The 20328-nt window shown below is 41.3% G+C and overlaps 1 protein-coding gene across 3 annotated transcripts in view; it reads left to right on the forward strand.

Moving 5' to 3' along the window:
- The window catches only part of tfr1a (transferrin receptor 1a), a 98592-nt gene that overhangs the window by 67187 nt on the left and 11077 nt on the right, over nt 1–20328 (forward strand). For all 3 annotated transcript variants that reach the window (XM_034184122.1, XM_034184123.1, XM_034184124.1), the window contains 3 exons: nt 3181–3332; nt 6801–6920; nt 8676–8761. In XM_034184122.1, coding sequence (XP_034040013.1) covers nt 3181–3332; nt 6801–6920; nt 8676–8761 — 358 coding nt within the window. The remainder of the gene's footprint in view (nt 1–3180; nt 3333–6800; nt 6921–8675; nt 8762–20328) is intronic.

The following is a 20328-nucleotide window of genomic DNA, read 5'->3' on the forward strand; positions in this document are numbered from 1 at the left end:
AGATTATAATCTCCATCTCAATTTTTCAATATTTTTGGGAAAGTAGATTGTTTACTGCTTTATACATAATTTGTGCTGTTTGAATGTGAACCAGGTCATTGAATTTTAATGTTTTTGATTTTAAGAATAGTGAAGTTGTTTATTTGTAACTGGTATTATGAATTGTCATTATGGCTCTTTTTTTGTAGTATCGATCGTGAATGTAGTGTACATTTATAAGTATTGGCCCAAACCTCCGCACAGTAATTTAAATATGGTAAAACCAGCAAACAGTAGAGAATGTGCAGAGATTTGTGGTCACTCCACAGGATGCCACACATAATTGCAGATCTTCAAGCTTACAACTCACATGTTGCTATGTAATGTGCTTTGAGCATGTACGAGGTCTGTTAGAAAACTATCCGACCTTTTTATTTTTTGCAAAATCTATATGGATTTGAATCATGTGCGCTTGCATCAGCCAAGCTTGAACCTTCGTGCGCATCTGTGAGTTTTTTCACGCCTGTCGGTTGCATCATTCGCCTGTGAGCACGCTTTGAGTGAGCAGTGGTCCACCCCCCTCGTGGGATTTTTATTGTGAGGAAAATGTCTGAACGATTTGGAGCTTTGCTGCATCAAATTTTTCCATAAACTGTGAGAGACCTCCAGGTGGAAACCATTCGGAAGATTCAGACGGCTTTCAGGGACGATTCTATGGGGATCACACAGATTAAGGAGCGGTACAACCGGTTTAAAGACGGCGCACAATGGCAGAGGGCGCGCCGCGCTCCGAGCGGCGATCGACAGGCTGAAACGACCAGATCATTTCCAAACTGAACGCTGTGTTGATCCGGGACCTCGTCTGACTACTACAGAAATGGCAGAAGAGGTGGACATACCACTTTTTCGGCACATTCCACTGTTACAGGAGTTTTTGTCATGGAAAGAGGAGCGGAGGAATTCGCCACGGAGCCGCTAATGGCGCGGGACAAAAGCACCGCCGTGTTGGTCTCACAGGACATGTTGTAACATGCTCAGGTCTTGCACCATTCGGAAGATTCAGATGGCTTTCGGTGGCTTTTCAGTCATGTGACTATCCGAGAAATTGTGGACGAGCTGGACATGCCACAACATGTCCTGTGAGGCTTCATCACGGCGTTGCTTTTGTCCCGCGCCATTCGCGGCTCCGTCCCGACGCGCGAATTTCTCCGCACGTCTTTTCATGACAAAAACTCCTGTAACAGTGGAATGTGCCGAAAAAGTGGTATGTCCACCTCTTCTGCCATTTCTGTAGTAGTCAGACGACGTCCCGGATCAACACAGCGTTCAGTTTGGAAATGATCTGGTCATTTCAGCCTGTCCAACGCCGCTCAGAGCGCGGCGCGCCCTCGGCCATTGTGCGGCGTCTTGAAACCGATTGTAACACTCCTTAATCTGTGTGATCCCCATAGAATCGTCCCTGAAAGCCGTCTGAATCTTCCGAATGGTGTCCACCTGGCTGTCTCTTACAGTTTCTGGAAAAATTTGATGCAGCAAAGCTCCAAATCGTTCAGACATTTTCCTCACAATAAAAATCTGACGAGGGGGGTGGACCACTGCTCACTCAAAGCGTGCTCACAGGCGAATGACGCAACCGACAGGCGTGAAAAAACTCACGCATGCACACGAAGGTTCAAGCTTGGCTGATGCAAGCGCACATGATTCAAATCCATATAGTTTTTGCAAAAAAATTAAAAGGTCGGATAGTTTTCTAACAGACCTCGTAAGTCTGCTGTTTTAACAATTTTCATCATTTATTTTATTCAAGACTCCAGAATATAAAGGGATATTGTTCAGCAAAGTTGTGAACAGTAAGGGCTTGTGTGTTCATATGTACTTCAACGGGGGATGAGTTGGCACAGTGTGTACAATCAGATTGTAGTGGTGGGCCAGTCTGTGTTGGGAAAGTGTAGTGACACGGACCCACAACAGGGGCGTAAATGAACGGACAATGGATAAGCCAAAAATAACAATTTAATGTTGTGAATTGCACAACGGAATACAGACAATTGCAGTTGAGAAGTACAGTCAATCGTACAAAAGGTGACGTGTGGGCAGGCTCGAGGATAGAAGACGTCTGTCCAGAGAAGAGCCGGATCCCACACAGCTTCCACGGCCACCGTCTCCAGCTGTCAGACCTGGTACTGCTGGAAGAAACAGAAACAGTTAATGGTGGGTGTGTGAATACACTCAGTTCCTCCGGGAGGGAGAACCTCCACCTCCAAAATAGGAACACCCGTGCAGCTCCTGTCAGTCGCTTCTCTGGATGGAGTGAGAGGCAAAGGCGTCACAAACCCACACTATGCGCCAATCCAGCAGAAGACTGTATCCACAGGAACAAAGGCTGCACACAGAACAATATTTAGTCACGGTAAGGTACAGCAGAGAAGGTTACCTGATTGGTAGCTGATTTCTCGGCGGGGAGGTGGAGTTGCAGGCCGGCTTTTATGGTGATGTGGATGATGATAGTAGAATGAGTGACAGCTGGTGCTGTTGATGAGTGACAGCTGTCACTCTCTGTTGCTCCGACGCCCTCTTGTGCTTGAAGCCTGCACTGCAAGCAGGGCGCCCTCTGGTGGTGGTAGGCCAGCAGTACCTCCTCTTCAGCGGCCCACACAACAGTCTGGACCGAAAAGTCCAGGGCCAATTTTTTGTCCAACTCCAGCCCTGTGCATACCTGACAACTGCCTGGCTTATAAAGTGCATACCTTGGAAGTCGCTCCAAAATGAGTTGCTTTTGCTTCAAATTTTTACCCCAATGGAGCAAATCAAAGAAGTTTCAAGCTGTACTCACTAGGACTACTCAGTTTAAATATGTTTGAACATGACTGAAGCTGTTAAGATTACAGACACCAGAAAGTGACTGCGTAATGACAACAGTTTGGTGAATCGGGATGAAATTTTTGAGCAGCTGGAAAATTTCAAAACTGGTGCCAATGACGGCCGTAACTACTACTACGTATACCAGATTTGTTCAAGATTGACAAAAGATGGATCAAGAAGTTACTATGATGCTTCAAAACGCACCCGGATTTGCTATTCAAGATTAAACAGGAAGGAACGCACTCTGTGATATAGGGGTATAAGTTATCGGAGGTGGGAATGAAGGGGCAAAAATTTGTAACTTTGTTAATCTTGTAATTTCTCATATGTATCTCACAGGCAGCTGGGAGGTCAGCTTCCACCATTACGTTGGGGAATCAGCATGAGGCTGGGAGACGAGAGCGATGTGATTACTGTGACTGTCAACAACGTTGTGACTGAGAAAAGGATCATTAATGTGTTTGGGGTCATCAAAGGCTTTGTGGATGCAGGTACAATTTTTTTTTCCTTTCAGCACAATATTTGCTGTAGAATTTTAAAATAAAAATTATACCAAACAAATGGATTATTCAGACACATTATTAGTACATTTCAATTCAATTTCAATTTATTTTAATTTATATAGTACTATATACTAAAGCTTATAGTTAGGGCTGGATCAGGTGACCCTGAACCATCCCTTAGTTATGCTGCTATAGACTTAGACTGCTGGGGGGTTCCCATGATGCACTGAGTGTTTCTTTCTCTTTTTGCTCTGTATGCACCACTCTGCATTTAATCATTAGTGATTGATCTCTGCTCCCCTCCACAGCATGTCTTTTTCCTGGTTCTCTCCCTCAGCCCCAACCAGTCCCAGCAGAAGACTGCCCCTCCCTGAGCCTGGTTCTGCGGGGGTTTCTTCCTGTTAAAAGGGAGTTTTTCCTTCCCACTGTTGCCAAGTGCTTGCTCACAGGAGGTTGTTTTGACCGTTGGGGTTTTTCTGTAATTATTGTATGGCTTTGCCTTACAATATAAAGCGCCTTGGGGCAACTGTTTGTTGTGATTTGGCGCTATATAAATAAAATTGATTTGATTTGATATAGCGCCAAATCACAACAGAGTTGCCTTAAGGCGCTTCACACAAGTAAGGTCTAACCTTACTAACCCCCAGAGCAACAGTGACAAAGGAAAAACTCCCTCTGAGGAAGAAACCTCAAGCAGACCAGACTCAAAGAGGTGACCCTCTGCTTGGGCCATGCTACAGACATAAATTACAGAAAAATTAACAGAACAATTCCTAAAACTAATATACAGGAAATGCTGTTGGCGCACACGACAGGAGGGTCGCCAGCACAAATACAGCTCCCATCTCTGGATGGAGCTGCACCTTAAACAGAGAGAAAAAAACAGAATCAGGCATCCAAAAGACAATAAATACAGTATAATTTGCCAGCATTAATCAACAAGAAAAACAGAAGAAATACTAAGGTGATTGCTGGCCACTAGCCCTAAGCTTCACTAAAAGACCCAGAATTTAGGTAAAGTTGGGGTTCGCGGCACGTTCCGTTTACTAATAAAATTAATTAAAAGAGTAAAAAGTGTAAAACAAAACTATACCAGTATTCTAGCCATATGAAAGTGAAAATAAGTGCGTCTTAAGTCTGGACTTGAAAGTCTCCACAGAATCTGACTGTTTTATTGACGCAGGGAGATCATTTCACAGAACAGGGGCACAATAAGAGAAAGCTCTATGACCTGCAGACTTGTCAGCAGGATTACCAGGAAATTAAGGGGGCAGAGACTTTTTATTTTGTTAGTAGTATTGGTGGTTTAAATTGTTAGATTTTTCATAAAAAGGTATCAGAATAGCGGAGGTGGTGTTAGGACCCAAAGTTTTAGGATCTCTTTTTTTTCGGGGGGGGGGCTTTTGGCATCTTTCTTCAGTTGACATGGAGAAGGAATTGCAGCAGTTAAAAGATCTTGTTTCACAGCTTCAAGCAGATAATGAGCAACTCCATTTGGGAGCGTGCGGTGGCTTTGGACCCAGATGGGGCACCTCTCAGCCGTCTGGTTCAGCAGTAAATACAGTGTCCCCTCTTCCTGCTGTCACAGAGCGATTTGTGGTTGTACCTCGGGACCGTAGGTGCCCTATGTTTAATGGAAGGACTGGGCTGGGGATAACTGAGTGGGCCGAGGAGGTTGAGGCGTGCATGCGTGCCCGACATCTGGCCGCTGCTGACCGTGCGTTGTTTATTTTTGAACATTTGGAAGGAGAAGCCAAACAGGAAATTAAGTTCCGTCCACCTGCTGAACGTGGGGACTCTGATAAAATTCTTGCCATTTTGAAGGAGATTTATGGATGTCATCAATCTTACATCACTTTGCAGCAAGATTTTTTTGCTCGGCACCAACTTGAGGGTGAGAGCCTTCAGGAGTTTTCGCTAGCTTTAATGTCTTTGATGGCTCTGGTTAGACAGCAGGCACCAGGTGGGATCCCTAATGCCGAGGTATTGCTTCGAGACCAATTTACTGAACACGTCCTTGATAGTGCCTTGCGTCGTGAGCTAAAACAACTTGTTTGTAGGCAGCCAGACATTAGATTGATGGAGCTCCGGGCTGAGGCGATGAGGTGGGAGCGCGAGGGCCTACTAGGTGGTGCTAGAGGCCGTAGTTATTCTGTTCCCTCGGCTTTTGGCCTTCAGTGTGGCATGCAAGGCAGTGTCCAGTCAAGTAAGCAGGGTGAGCCACCAGAGCCTGGTTTAAGCGAGCTTATGGACATATTAAAGCAGCAGCAAGAACAGTTGAATAAACTTACTCAAACTGTTGTATCATTGCAGGCCTCCAACCTGAGCGCTATATCGCGCTCTCTCCCACCCTCCTGCCACATTTTTGGCAGGGACACAAAGTAGTCCTACACCCTGAGAATGCAAAGCCCGGGCCAGTACGTAAGGTTTAATTAGGTCAGCTAAGTAGGGAGGTGCCAGTCCGTGAACAATTTTACAGACTGGTAGCAGAACCTTAAAATCTGATCTCACTGGGACAGGAAGCCAGTCATCTGCCAACGCCCAACAGTCTTATTTCTGTTCTGAACTGACATCATGTGCAACATGGAGCATTATTGTACACAAAATAAGCAGTCTGATGACACCCAAAGTTGTTAAATGAATGTCCTGGGGATATAATTCAAGTTTAGCCAGTATCATGTTTTATATATTTTCTAAAAATGTACTTTACGTAATGCATATTTTGTCTCTGAGTTATGCTTGTTAGTGTATTGTGTTTTGTTTTCTAGTTGTAATGTGTCGTTACATTAGCATTTGGTACTTAGCTGTAATACAGAGAATTTCTAATCGGTTCACAAAATCTGATGTGTCAGAATTTTATGTAGAACTGTTCACATTCTTTACAACTCAATAACTCTAGGGCTCTCAGATTGCACTCCTCCAACATCCAACAGTCCTGTTTGTGTTGTCTGTCTGTATTGTGTTTTGCGTGGGTTCCCTCTGGGTGCTCCAGCTTCCTCTCACTTTCAAGACATGCAGGTTAGTTGAATAGAAAACTGTAAATTGATCATAGGTGTGATGGTCTGTCAATATGTGTCGGCCTTGACTGTTCAGTTTGTATCTCGCCTCCTAATCAAGTGATCACTGAGAGAGGTTCTCCCTCCCCCTTTCCCATGAGCTTTGATTGGAATAAGCGGGTATATAACATGAATGAATGGTTAAAATATCTGATCTGGGTATGCTTATGATGGCTTTAAAAAATACCCACTTGGTTCCCAGTCAGCACGAGATTGATGATATTACTAAGATATGAGCTCAAAGTAACCTCACTCAAAGACCAACACCACTGAAAACAACCTCCTGCGTGGCACTAATGTAACTGGTCCAAATCCGAACACTCTTTAAAATGTACAGAAAAGGATTGTGAATGTAAAATGATTATATTTCCTCCATTCACATTACTTCATCAATTTTTAGATCGATATATGGTGCTGGGAGCCCAGAGAGATGCATGGGGTCCAGGATTTGCTTCATCCACAGTTGGCACCAGCATGCTTGTAGAGCTGGCACGATCCATCTCAGACATGGTGAAGAACGGTGAGTGTTGGAAATAATTTTTGGAATGATGCTGATGTGCACTTTATCCCACCTGGGCCTGGTTTCATAAAACAGTCTAATCTTGTTTAGTCAACTAAACACACTTAATTGACTAATCTTTTGACGTTAGTTGTTGCACAAAGCGCTTATAGTCAGCTAAAGTTTCACGTTACATGACTAAAGTTTTTAGCCTGGTACAGAGGAGAGTAATCTTTTTTAGTCGACAAAACTTCAGTGTCTTACCTCAGAAATGGCGGCTATCATGTACCACAACTTGACAGAACACTCAAGAGCAGCCCTACGTCTCTTGTATTCTTCCAAAAGGAGCGCCTCCTCCTCTTTTGGCCATGGTTGTAGCCAGACGACTGTCATGGTGTGTTTGTGACAGTTTTCACATAAGCCAGCAAGTGTCGGTGTTACGCTAAGCAGCGTTGTGTGCACAAAAAGCCTTGATGGAAGTGTCAAAGAAAAACTACTAGGCTAAAGGCCCTGACACTTGCACAACTTTGATCCGCGCACTTGCACACACATCGTCGTGACGATCCCACCCGCTGTGTTCCCAACTGGATGCCACGCATTGTGCGCTGGATGCTGCGTATATGAAATAATTATTCCGTAGCGGATTAATCATTTTTTCTCAAAGTTGGCTGTTGAAAATGGCTCTAATCGCTTCCAGAATCACAGTGGACCACTCCAGCAGTAGCTTTTTTCCTCTCTCTTGTGTGCTGAATGAGGTGGAGAAAGTATTTTGAACCATGTAAAAAGGTAATTATTTGTAATGTTTATATTGTAATAGCTTGGTAAAACAGTTGCATGTTTATCTCTTCTTGAGAGCAGCTGTAAAATTGTGTTTATGATACATTTAACATCTTGTTATAATCATTCAGATGAGCTGCGCTCTGATGCTGTGCAGTGACGGAATCACTCGCACTCACACGCAGTGTTTTTTAATTGTTTGCATAATGTTCACATGAAGTTCACGTAATTAATGCACAATAGAGATTTTGAACATTTCAGAATTTTCTTTTGTGGGCTTGCACAAAGCTGTGCAGTTTACAATTGTTTACAGCGAGTTTGAGATGAGTTTACTTGTGTATGACAGAGTCTGTGCAAGTGCACAGATCAAAGTCTTGCAAGTGTTAGGGGGCCTTAAGAGTAAATGTGTCATTCTGCAGTTTGTTTGTGTCCGTAAATGTTAATAAAGCCAGTTAACAAAACAAAGGGTGGATAGTTCATGACAATGACCAACCCGGACGTAAACAAAGCTGTCGCACATTGGAGGCATTTCTTAAGCAGGGGTGGTGGCCAAGTGGTTAATGAGCTTGGTTTCAGTTCAGAAGGTTCCAGGTTCAAATCCCACCCCTACCACATTTCTCCATGTAATGTGGAGTTGCGTCAGGAAGGGCATCCGGCATAAAACCTGTGCCAATTCAACATGCAGATCCACCTTGGATTTGCTGTGGTGACCCCGAGAAGGGACTTACTATTGGAGGCATTTCTTGGCAATGGCACTCACAAGGCCATTATGCCTGTGAAAATGGTTGACGAACGTAAGACGGCTAATCTACAAGTTTAGCCGTTGATGTGAACCGGTGATTAGACAGATAATGTTGGGCGACTAACCGTAGTCGACTAAGTAAGTTAGTAGGCTTAAAGATTAGACCACTTTATGAAACCGTGCCCTGATAAAGTATTTACCAACTGAAGACACTGATCATTGATTTGTGTAACTTTCATTTCTTGATCGCTCCACAGATGGTTTCAAACCGAGGCGGAGTATTGTATTTGCAAGTTGGAGTGCAGGAGAATATGGAAGTGTTGGTGCCACTGAGTGGTTGGAAGTGAGAATTGCATGATATTTTGTGGCACAGCTTTTACTTTCTAAAGGCCCTGTCACACCTTGTCTGTGTATGCCGACTGTATTAAAAATTCTGGCACACGCTGCCACACGTCGAATAAATTAATGCAACTGTCACACCTTGATGATTATCCAGTGGGTGCCGACAGCCCCGTTTCCACCCAGTGGTTCAGGTTGGTACTGCACAGTGTGGTGAGTAATTTGACAATATTTTTTCGCCCCCCCCCCCCCCCCCACTCTATGCTGTGACCGTAAATAGTATCATTTGTCCATAAAATTGTTATAAGTACACCTCTGCATTCATTATATCCTTATTAACATTAAAGAAAAAAAAAGAAAGAACTTTTGATCAACTTTCAGCAGAGAATAACTTTATTAACATTGTTTTTTAGTTTGTAACAGAAAAAATTTGCATCACTTTGCTTGAAATTTAAAAAAAAAAAAAAATCCTTAAACTATAACCATTTTTGACTGACCACAACACAAAAACAAAATTTGAAAAAACAAAATAATAATACATTCAAATTGATCAGAACACTTACTCAGGAGCACAATATATAAAACAATTTAACAGACAAAACAAAATGAATAAAACAATTTGTGCTTTTTTTTTTTTTTTAAATTAGTTTTTATTTTTGCAGCAATGTCATCCAGCATGACAGAGACCATGTCTACTGCTGCGCAGCTCCTCTGCTAAGGTGCTATGATGCTAACGGTGTTCGCTGGTTTACTGAAGCAGCATTCACAAAGCAGGATGATTGCTGGCAATATTCGGCAAGTTTTCGCTGAAAAAAGTCAAGCGGCTTATTGGCGTGTAATGTCTTTAAGTGACGGCTTAATTTATTTGGCGTCATGCTGTCCGCTGCCAACATTTTAAGACACAGCATCTTTCCTCGTCTCTCACCGTAGTGTGGGAAAAAACCCTACATTGCCTCCCCTGGCAACTATGGCAAGCCAACAGTGCCACAGTTACGCCACTTTCAGTTGCGTTTCACAAAAAAAAACACCGTAAAAAAACGCAGTTTTTGTCAGTTGTTACGGCGCTTTTTACGCCGTAAATAAAGACGACACCGTTAAATGCGCCGTAATGTGTCAAACAATACGCCGTTTTTTTACGCCGCAATGGAGCCCTTAAGCCCCGTTTATACATAGACGGTTTTGTCGGCGGGTAGTACGTAGACCGAAGTTCGCGGTAGTTCCGGCTGTTTTCACGGTGGAAAGGGGCGGAGCATTTCGCCGGCGTTTTGACCGCCATACTAGCCACAAATACGTGGCTAAAACGCCGCTAAATCCGCCAAATAAAGCGGCGTTTTGACGCCGTAGTATCCGGCACACGTCGGGCAACGGGGGTTAATACCCAGTTCTATCCTTTACAATCACAGGTTAAGACGCGTGTGAGAACGGCGGTGTTCTGCTGCCGCCGATAATGCCCTGTGTACCACTGGTTTTATCCAGGCAAATCCTGCGTTATTCCAGGAACTTTTGCATATAGGCACCGACTTTTGCATATAGGCACCGCCCCCAGAGTATAATAGGCTGAAGCAGCAGGAATACATGCCTCTGTCACTGCAGGGGGAGGGAGATCATCCTCAGCCTTTTCTTCTCCTTCCTTTTCCCCCTCCTCAACATGTTGCTCCGTCTCCACCACAGGCCTCCCCTCTGCTTCTGAACCAGACCTCTTGGTAAGTCCTTGCCGCTGCCAATTTTCTTTTAGGAGGCATACTGGAGCTTCTCTGCAAAAATATCTGGAGCTGGCCGCGAGTGAGAGGCCTGCATGCAGCGCGCTAGTGTTTTTATACTGACCGCTGCCTATCGGCCGTTTGGAACACCGTTAACCGGGAGGTGGCGTTTAGAACGGCGTACTGTCCGCTAGTGCCGCCGTTTTGTCTGCCTCTGTCGCCAATTACGGCGGTGTAAACTGCGGCACTACAGGACGGGGCAGGATGAAACGGAGATTAAAAAGTATCAAATGCCGTTGTTCGCATTGTCTCCCTCATCACGCGAATTCTCCGGGAGCGCTCCCAGAATTATTCGACATGTTGAATAATTTTTTCGACGATTCCCAGTAAAGCCGGAACTAAGCCATGCCCCCTGGTGCCGGCGTTAACAACAGCGTTTGATCCTTAAGACAGCCAAAAACTCTTCCGGGATGCTTCCGGGAGCTCTTACCGTCTATGTGTAAACGGAGCTTTAAAAAAACGCGTAAAAAACGCTGTTCAGATGCACACAACGCGCGTAAAATACGGGCGTCTGTGCACTTCATGACGCGCGTATTTTACGGCGTTTGTACAGTATGATAATTATCACCAGCCCCCTTTTTTCTCAGCCACTGAACTTGAAGTGTTTGTGTCCAATCGCTGATCAAGACAAGCAGACAGAATCAGTCCAGCACAGATCTCTTTGTGGCAAAGTTTGCTCCAACTTACCTCTTGTGTAGTTTAACATCGGCCAATATTTGGGGGGGTTAGGCCGGAAAATAGCTCATAAATTTACTTCCTCTTTTACGTATCGTTTTGTTTTATTTTATTTTTATTTTTTTTATTAAATACGTTTCTGTCTTTCTTGAGTTTAGGTTTTTTATGTCCCCACTGTTTAACTGTATTTGTAGCGTAGTGGTAAAGCATCTGTCTTTCACTTAGAGCCTTGTTAAGAATATCTTTTCCAAGAACGTCCTGGCCAAGATAAACAGCAGCAAATACAAAGCACAGTTACACGCTTACACAGACACAAACAAAAGGCAAATAAAAAGATGATAAAAATTTAAATTACAAGCATACTATAAAAGCAAGTGCATATTATGGAGCTGGACTCAAGTGCTCTCAATTTGGATTTAACCCCTTAACGCCCGAATTTATATAGCTGTATATAAAAAAATGTTTTGTGTGTGTTTTTGCCTTTAAGTAGATGGTAAATAATGTTGAGATTATTAATTTTACTTTTGCACAAAAACTAGTAATATTGGGTATTCTGGTAATGACTTTATGTTATAATGTTATAATAATAATGATGGTATGTTGCAAATTTGCGACAATGGGCATACAGGTCAATTTGGTAAGTTGCATATTTGAGTCAGAGATTGTAGCATATATGCGACGATGGGCGTTAAGGGGTTAAAAGCGCTTAGTGAAATTAATACTGGATCTTCTGGTGGCCAGAGCAGGCCACCCCTGAGAGTATAACTGACAGTAGGGTGTCAACATTTTGTAGGAATAATTTTACAATTTTGGTATCTACAGTTGCAGAAACTCATCAAGTTTTTTCTCTTTTGTAGGCTCTTCTTCAAAATTTTAAAATTATTCATGTAACGTTTGATATAAATATTTGAAACCAAGGAGTGTTTTTGTGTTCACCCTGTAGTTTTCGTACTAAGGGAATTTCATTCTTTTCTGCTGTGAGGTTAAAAAGACATGCAAGAGGCTTCACTACAAATTGGTACTATGATGGAAATTTTGAAATGTAATTAAATCTCTCTCGGTGAGTAAAAAGCTCTCAGGTTCTACCTACTTATGTTTTAAAGGATACTGTTCCTGTCTATGATAGGATGTAGATGTTGAATCGTTTTAACAAACATTTTATATCGTCTGGCTTTTTGTTTGACTCTGTGGGATCTGTTGCTGTGAAATCTAGCAAGGCCTCCTAATGTCCGCTGGTCAACCTTTCAAATTTGTACCTTTCTCGGTTCAGGAAGTTCATAAAGTCCTTAAAGCTCTACATCATAGATCCTTACTTTTTGAAGCTGGCAACTGATTTTGTATTGCATGGCTACAATTCCTCTCCATTACCCATGCGTACAATGGGTAACTCAGCTCGTAATATATACAGTGAGGAAAATCAGTATTTGAACACCCTGCGATTTTGCAAGTTCTCCCACTTAGAAATCATGGAGGCATCTGAAATTTTCATCTTAGGTGCATGTTCACTGTGAGAGACATAATCTAAAAAAAAAAAAAAAAATCCAGAAATCACAATGTATGATTGTTTTAATAATTTATTTGCATGTTACTGCTGCAAATAAATACTTCAACACCTGTCAATCAGCAGGAATTCTGGCCCTCGAAGACCTGTTAGTCCACCTCTAAAAAGTCACCTCCACTCCACTTATTATTCCAAATTAGAAGCACCTATTTGAGGTTGTTAGCTGCATAAAGATGCCTGTCCACCCCACACAATCAGTAAGACTCCAACTACTAACATGGCTAAGACCAAAGAGCTGTTCAAAGACACCAGAGACAAAATTGTAGACCTCCACAAGGCTGGAAAGGGCTACGGGGCAATTGCCAAGCAGCTTGGTGAAAGAGATCAACTGTTGGAGCAATTATTAGAAAATGGAAGAATCTAAACATGACTGTCAGTCTCCCTCGGACTGGGGCTCCATGCAAGATCCCACCTCGTGGTGTATCAGTGATCCTAAGAAAGGTGAGGAATCAGCCCAGAACTGCACGGGAGGAGCTGGTCAATGACCTGAAGAGAGCTGGCACCGAGCTGGCACTGTTTCCAAGGTTACTGTGGGTAAAGACGTCATGGGTTAAAATCATGCATGGCACGGAAAGTTCCCCTTCTTAAATCAGCACACGTCCAGGCCCATCTTAAGTTTGCCCATGACCATGTGGATGATGCAGAGGAATCATGGGAGAAAGTTATGTGCTCAGATGAGACCAAAATAGAACTTTTTGGCCTTAATTACAACAGAGAGAACAACCTCCTTCCCTCAGTTAGAGCATTGAAGATGGGTCGTGGATGGGTCTTCCAGCATGACAATGACCCCGAAGCACACAGCCAGGATAACCAAGGAGTGGCTCCGTAAGAAACATATCAAGGTTCTGGAGTGGCCTAGCCAGTCTCCAGACCTAAACCCAATAGAAAATCTTTGGAGGGAGCTCAAACTCCGTGTTTCTCAGCGACAGCCCAGTAACCTGGCTGATCTAGAGAAGATCTGTGTGGAAGAATGGGCCGAAATCCCTGCTACAATGTGTGCAAACCTGGTGAGAAACTACAGGAAACAGTTTGACCTCTGTAATTGCAAACAAAGGCTACTGTACCAAATACTAACATTGATTTTCACAGGTGGTGAAATACTTATTTGCAGCAGTAACATACAAATAAATTATAAAAAAAAAAATCATACATTATGATTTCTGGATTTTTTTTTTTTTTTAGTTTATGTCTCTCACAGTGGACATGCACCTAAGATGAAAATTTCAGACCCCTCCATGATTTCTAAGTGGGAGAACTTGCAAAATTGCAGGATGTTCAAATACTTATTTCTCTCTCTCTCTCTCTCTCTCTCTCTCTCTCTCTCTCTCTCTCTCTCTCTCTCTCTCTCTCTCTCTCTCTCTATATATATATATATATATTATTATTATTACTTACAATGAGTCTAATTTGCATTAACTATTAAATTAATATGTTAAAATGTAGGTACTGACCAAAAGATGAACGAGACAGACTACCACGAGGAATGACCACCATGAAGAGAGACTGACTGGCAAGGCCATTCACTATTTTCATGCCAAATTTGGAGACAAACTTTGAAAAATTGCAACCAGGAAAGTTGTTTTGTTTATTTTAGTGTTTGACATTCCTTTGACCTTGAGCTTTATTCTTTTGTGTGCTGAAAGGTATCTTGGTAGGACTGCTATATGTGACATTGCAAGAGTCTGCATTGATGACTTTCATGGTTTTTCCACACCCTTAAAATTTTTTTAACTTTTCAGGTTTTATTGTGATGATGCCATAACTTTCAAAGATAGATATTTTCTGGATCCTCTCATCAAGCCCTTTTGATTTTGTGTATTACATGACGTGTTTTACTGTAATTTGAAATTTGACCTAGTTTACGTCACCTTTGACCTTAAGTAAACCCTGATAGTCCAGGTTGATCACTTATCCCAAGTAATGGCTTATGGACAAGGCCATTCACTGTTTTCATGCCAAATTTGGAGGCACACTTTGAAAAATTTTGACCAGGAAAGTTGTTTAGTTGAATTTAGAGTTTGACATTCCTGTGACCATGACCTTTGACCTTGAGTTTGGTCCTGTTATGTGCTGAAAGGTATCTTGCTCGGACTGCTATATGTGAAGTTGTAAGAGTCTGCTATGTAAACTGTGCTGCACAGTGAGTTAAAGGTGAAAAATGCAGTGATTACAAACATACTGAGTAACATATCTTACTTCGTTTTGACAAGAGAATCTTGGCTGTTGATAATCACTGGATGTTGATAATTACTGTGATAAGATAGTCACTGGATGTTGTATAAAGTTGTTCAAAGATACATAAAATGTTAAAATAGCATTTGTTAGCTAATTCAAGGTGTAATTTCTTTAATAAAATTTAGATTTATTTTCTGTCTGTCAATATGTCAGTCTCTGTGAACAACATCCAGGATCGATGCAGTAGTACTGGTTAGTTGAGTGGCACCACGTACAGTCCAAGAATTTCGTATCTTCATTGCAGGTAGGTGAGAGCAAAAATTGACAGTGCACACAGGTTTCTGCAGTCTTGTTTACTGACATGGTTGCAATGTATTCCAATATTTATAGTATTTGTTGCATACCTATTGTTTAGTATGTGTGCTCAAAAGATACCATGGTGGCAGAATTTTTCAGAGAATGAATAACGCAAAAACTTTTATTTCACTACGAGCTGAGTTACCCGTTGCATGTTGCCAGCTTCAAAAAGTAAGGATCTATGATGTAGAGCTTTAAGGACTTTATGAACTTCCTGAACCGAGAAAGGTACAAATTTGAAAGGTTGACCAGCGGACATTAGGAGGCCTTGCACGATTTCACAGCAACAGATCCCACAGAGTCAAATAAAGAGCCAAACAATATAAAATGTTTGTTAAAACGATTCAACATCTACATCCTATCATAGACAGGAACAGTATCCTTTAAAACATAAGTAGGTAGAACCTGAGAGCTTTTTACTCACCGAGAGAGATTTAATAACGTTTCAAAATTTCCATCATAGTACCAATTTGTAGTGAAGCCTCTTGCATGTCTTTTTAACCTCACAGCAGAAAAGAATGAAATTCCCTTAGTACGAAAACTACAGGGTGAACACAAAAACACTCCTTGGTTTCAAATATTTATATCAAACGTTACATGAATAATTTTAAAATTTTGAAGAAGAGCCTACAAAAGAGAAAAAACTTGATGAGTTTCTGCAACTGTAGATACCAAAATTGTAAAATTATTCCTACAAAGTGTTGACACCCCACTGTCAGTTATACTCTCAGGGGTGGCCTGCTCTGGCCACCAGAAGATCCAGTATTAATTTCACTAAGCACTTTTAAATCCAAATTGAGAGCACTTGAGTCCAGCTCCATAATATGCACTTGCTTCTATAGTATGCTTGTAATTTAAATTTTTATCATCTTTTTATTTGCCTTTTGTTTGTGTCTGTGTAAGCGTGTAACTGTGCTTTGTATTTGCTGCTGTTTATCTTGGCCAGGACGTTCTTGGAAAAGATATTCTTAATCGTAATGGGAGTATTATATATATATATATATATATATATATATATATATATATATATATATATATATATATATATATATATATATAAAGTTACTCACGGGATTTGAACCCGCAAGGCTCTAAGTGAAAGACAGACGCTTTACCACTACGCTACAAATACAGTTAAAGAAGTGGGGACGTAAAACACCTAAACTCAAGAAAGACAGAAACGTATTGAAGCGTTGTGAAGTGCACAGACGCGCGTTGTGTGCATCGGCGTATTGTTTGACACATTACGGCGCATTTAAGGCCGTTGTCTTTAATTACGGCGTAAAAAGCGCCGTAATAACTGACAAAATGGCGTTTTTTTACAGCTTTTTTTTTTTTTTTTTTTTTTTTTTTTGGTGAAACGCGACTGAAAGTGCCGTAATTGTGGCACTGTTGGCTTGCCATAGGCATCGCACTGCCCCCCCACTATTTGAGAAGGACTGCCTTAACTTTTTGGACTTATGCCAATGTTTTTTAATTCGGTTGGCATACGCTGGCAGACACAAACAAAAGGCAAATAAAAAGATGATAAAAATTTAAATTACAAGCATACTATAAAAGCAAGTGCATATTATGGAGCTGGACTCAAGTGCTCTCAATTTGGATTTAACCCCTTAACGCCCGAATTTATATAGCTGTATATAAAAAAATGTTTTGTGTGTGTTTTTGCCTTTAAGTAGATGGTAAATAATGTTGAGATTATTAATTTTACTTTTGCACAAAAACTAGTAATATTGGGTATTCTGGTAATGACTTTATGTTATAATGTTATAATAATAATGATGGTATGTTGCAAATTTGCGACAATGGGCATACAGGTCAATTTGGTAAGTTGCATATTTGAGTCAGAGATTGTAGCATATATGCGACGATGGGCGTTAAGGGGTTAAAAGCGCTTAGTGAAATTAATACTGGATCTTCTGGTGGCCAGAGCAGGCCACCCCTGAGAGTATAACTGACAGTAGGGTGTCAACATTTTGTAGGAATAATTTTACAATTTTGGTATCTACAGTTGCAGAAACTCATCAAGTTTTTTCTCTTTTGTAGGCTCTTCTTCAAAATTTTAAAATTATTCATGTAACGTTTGATATAAATATTTGAAACCAAGGAGTGTTTTTGTGTTCACCCTGTAGTTTTCGTACTAAGGGAATTTCATTCTTTTCTGCTGTGAGGTTAAAAAGACATGCAAGAGGCTTCACTACAAATTGGTACTATGATGGAAATTTTGAAATGTAATTAAATCTCTCTCGGTGAGTAAAAAGCTCTCAGGTTCTACCTACTTATGTTTTAAAGGATACTGTTCCTGTCTATGATAGGATGTAGATGTTGAATCGTTTTAACAAACATTTTATATCGTCTGGCTTTTTGTTTGACTCTGTGGGATCTGTTGCTGTGAAATCTAGCAAGGCCTCCTAATGTCCGCTGGTCAACCTTTCAAATTTGTACCTTTCTCGGTTCAGGAAGTTCATAAAGTCCTTAAAGCTCTACATCATAGATCCTTACTTTTTGAAGCTGGCAACTGATTTTGTATTGCATGGCTACAATTCCTCTCCATTACCCATGCGTACAATGGGTAACTCAGCTCGTAATATATACAGTGAGGAAAATCAGTATTTGAACACCCTGCGATTTTGCAAGTTCTCCCACTTAGAAATCATGGAGGCATCTGAAATTTTCATCTTAGGTGCATGTTCACTGTGAGAGACATAATCTAAAAAAAAAAAAAAAAATCCAGAAATCACAATGTATGATTGTTTTAATAATTTATTTGCATGTTACTGCTGCAAATAAATACTTCAACACCTGTCAATCAGCAGGAATTCTGGCCCTTGAAGACCTGTTAGTCCACCTCTAAAAAGTCACCTCCACTCCACTTATTATTCCAAATTAGAAGCACCTATTTGAGGTTGTTAGCTGCATAAAGATGCCTGTCCACCCCACACAATCAGTAAGACTCCAACTACTAACATGGCTAAGACCAAAGAGCTGTTCAAAGACACCAGAGACAAAATTGTAGACCTCCACAAGGCTGGAAAGGGCTACGGGGCAATTGCCAAGCAGCTTGGTGAAAGAGATCAACTGTTGGAGCAATTATTAGAAAATGGAAGAATCTAAACATGACTGTCAGTCTCCCTCGGACTGGGGCTCCATGCAAGATCCCACCTCGTGGTGTATCAGTGATCCTAAGAAAGGTGAGGAATCAGCCCAGAACTGCACGGGAGGAGCTGGTCAATGACCTGAAGAGAGCTGGCACCGAGCTGGCACTGTTTCCAAGGTTACTGTGGGTAAAGACGTCATGGGTTAAAATCATGCATGGCACGGAAAGTTCCCCTTCTTAAATCAGCACACGTCCAGGCCCATCTTAAGTTTGCCCATGACCATGTGGATGATCCAGAGGAATCATGGGAGAAAGTTATGTGCTCAGATGAGACCAAAATAGAACTTTTTGGCCTTAATTACAACAGAGAGAACAACCTCCTTCCCTCAGTTAGAGCATTGAAGATGGGTCGTGGATGGGTCTTCCAGCATGACAATGACCCCGAAGCACACAGCCAGGATAACCAAGGAGTGGCTCCGTAAGAAACATATCAAGGTTCTGGAGTGGCCTAGCCAGTCTCCAGACCTAAACCCAATAGAAAATCTTTGGAGGGAGCTCAAACTCCGTGTTTCTCAGCGACAGCCCAGTAACCTGGCTGATCTAGAGAAGATCTGTGTGGAAGAATGGGCCGAAATCCCTGCTACAATGTGTGCAAACCTGGTGAGAAACTACAGGAAACAGTTTGACCTCTGTAATTGCAAACAAAGGCTACTGTACCAAATACTAACATTGATTTTCACAGGTGGTGAAATACTTATTTGCAGCAGTAACATACAAATAAATTATAAAAAAAAAAATCATACATTATGATTTCTGGATTTTTTTTTTTTTTTTTAGTTTATGTCTCTCACAGTGGACATGCACCTAAGATGAAAATTTCAGACCCCTCCATGATTTCTAAGTGGGAGAACTTGCAAAATTGCAGGATGTTCAAATACTTATTTCTCTCTCTCTCTCTCTCTCTCTCTCTCTCTCTCTCTCTCTCTCTCTCTCTCTCTCTCTCTCTCTCTCTCTCTCTCTATATATATATATATATTATTATTATTACTTACAATGAGTCTAATTTGCATTAACTATTAAATTAATATGTTAAAATGTAGGTACTGACCAAAAGATGAACGAGACAGACTACCACGAGGAATGACCACCATGAAGAGAGACTGACTGGCAAGGCCATTCACTATTTTCATGCCAAATTTGGAGACAAACTTTGAAAAATTGCAACCAGGAAAGTTGTTTTGTTTATTTTAGTGTTTGACATTCCTTTGACCTTGAGCTTTATTCTTTTGTGTGCTGAAAGGTATCTTGGTAGGACTGCTATATGTGACATTGCAAGAGTCTGCATTGATGACTTTCATGGTTTTTCCACACCCTTAAAATTTTTTTTAACTTTTCAGGTTTTATTGTGATGATGCCATAACTTTCAAAGATAGATATTTTCTGGATCCTCTCATCAAGCCCTTTTGATTTTGTGTATTACATGACGTGTTTTACTGTAATTTGAAATTTGACCTAGTTTACGTCACCTTTGACCTTAAGTAAACCCTGATAGTCCAGGTTGATCACTTATCCCAAGTAATGGCTTATGGACAAGGCCATTCACTGTTTTCATGCCAAATTTGGAGGCACACTTTGAAAAATTTTGACCAGGAAAGTTGTTTAGTTGAATTTAGAGTTTGACATTCCTGTGACCATGACCTTTGACCTTGAGTTTGGTCCTGTTATGTGCTGAAAGGTATCTTGCTCGGACTGCTATATGTGAAGTTGTAAGAGTCTGCTATGTAAACTGTGCTGCACAGTGAGTTAAAGGTGAAAAATGCAGTGATTACAAACATACTGAGTAACATATCTTACTTCGTTTTGACAAGAGAATCTTGGCTGTTGATAATCACTGGATGTTGATAATTACTGTTGATAAGATAGTCACTGGATGTTGTATAAAGTTG

This window comes from Thalassophryne amazonica, chromosome 12 (genome assembly GCF_902500255.1).
Source record: "Thalassophryne amazonica chromosome 12, fThaAma1.1, whole genome shotgun sequence".
Lineage (NCBI taxonomy): Eukaryota > Metazoa > Chordata > Actinopteri > Batrachoidiformes > Batrachoididae > Thalassophryne > Thalassophryne amazonica.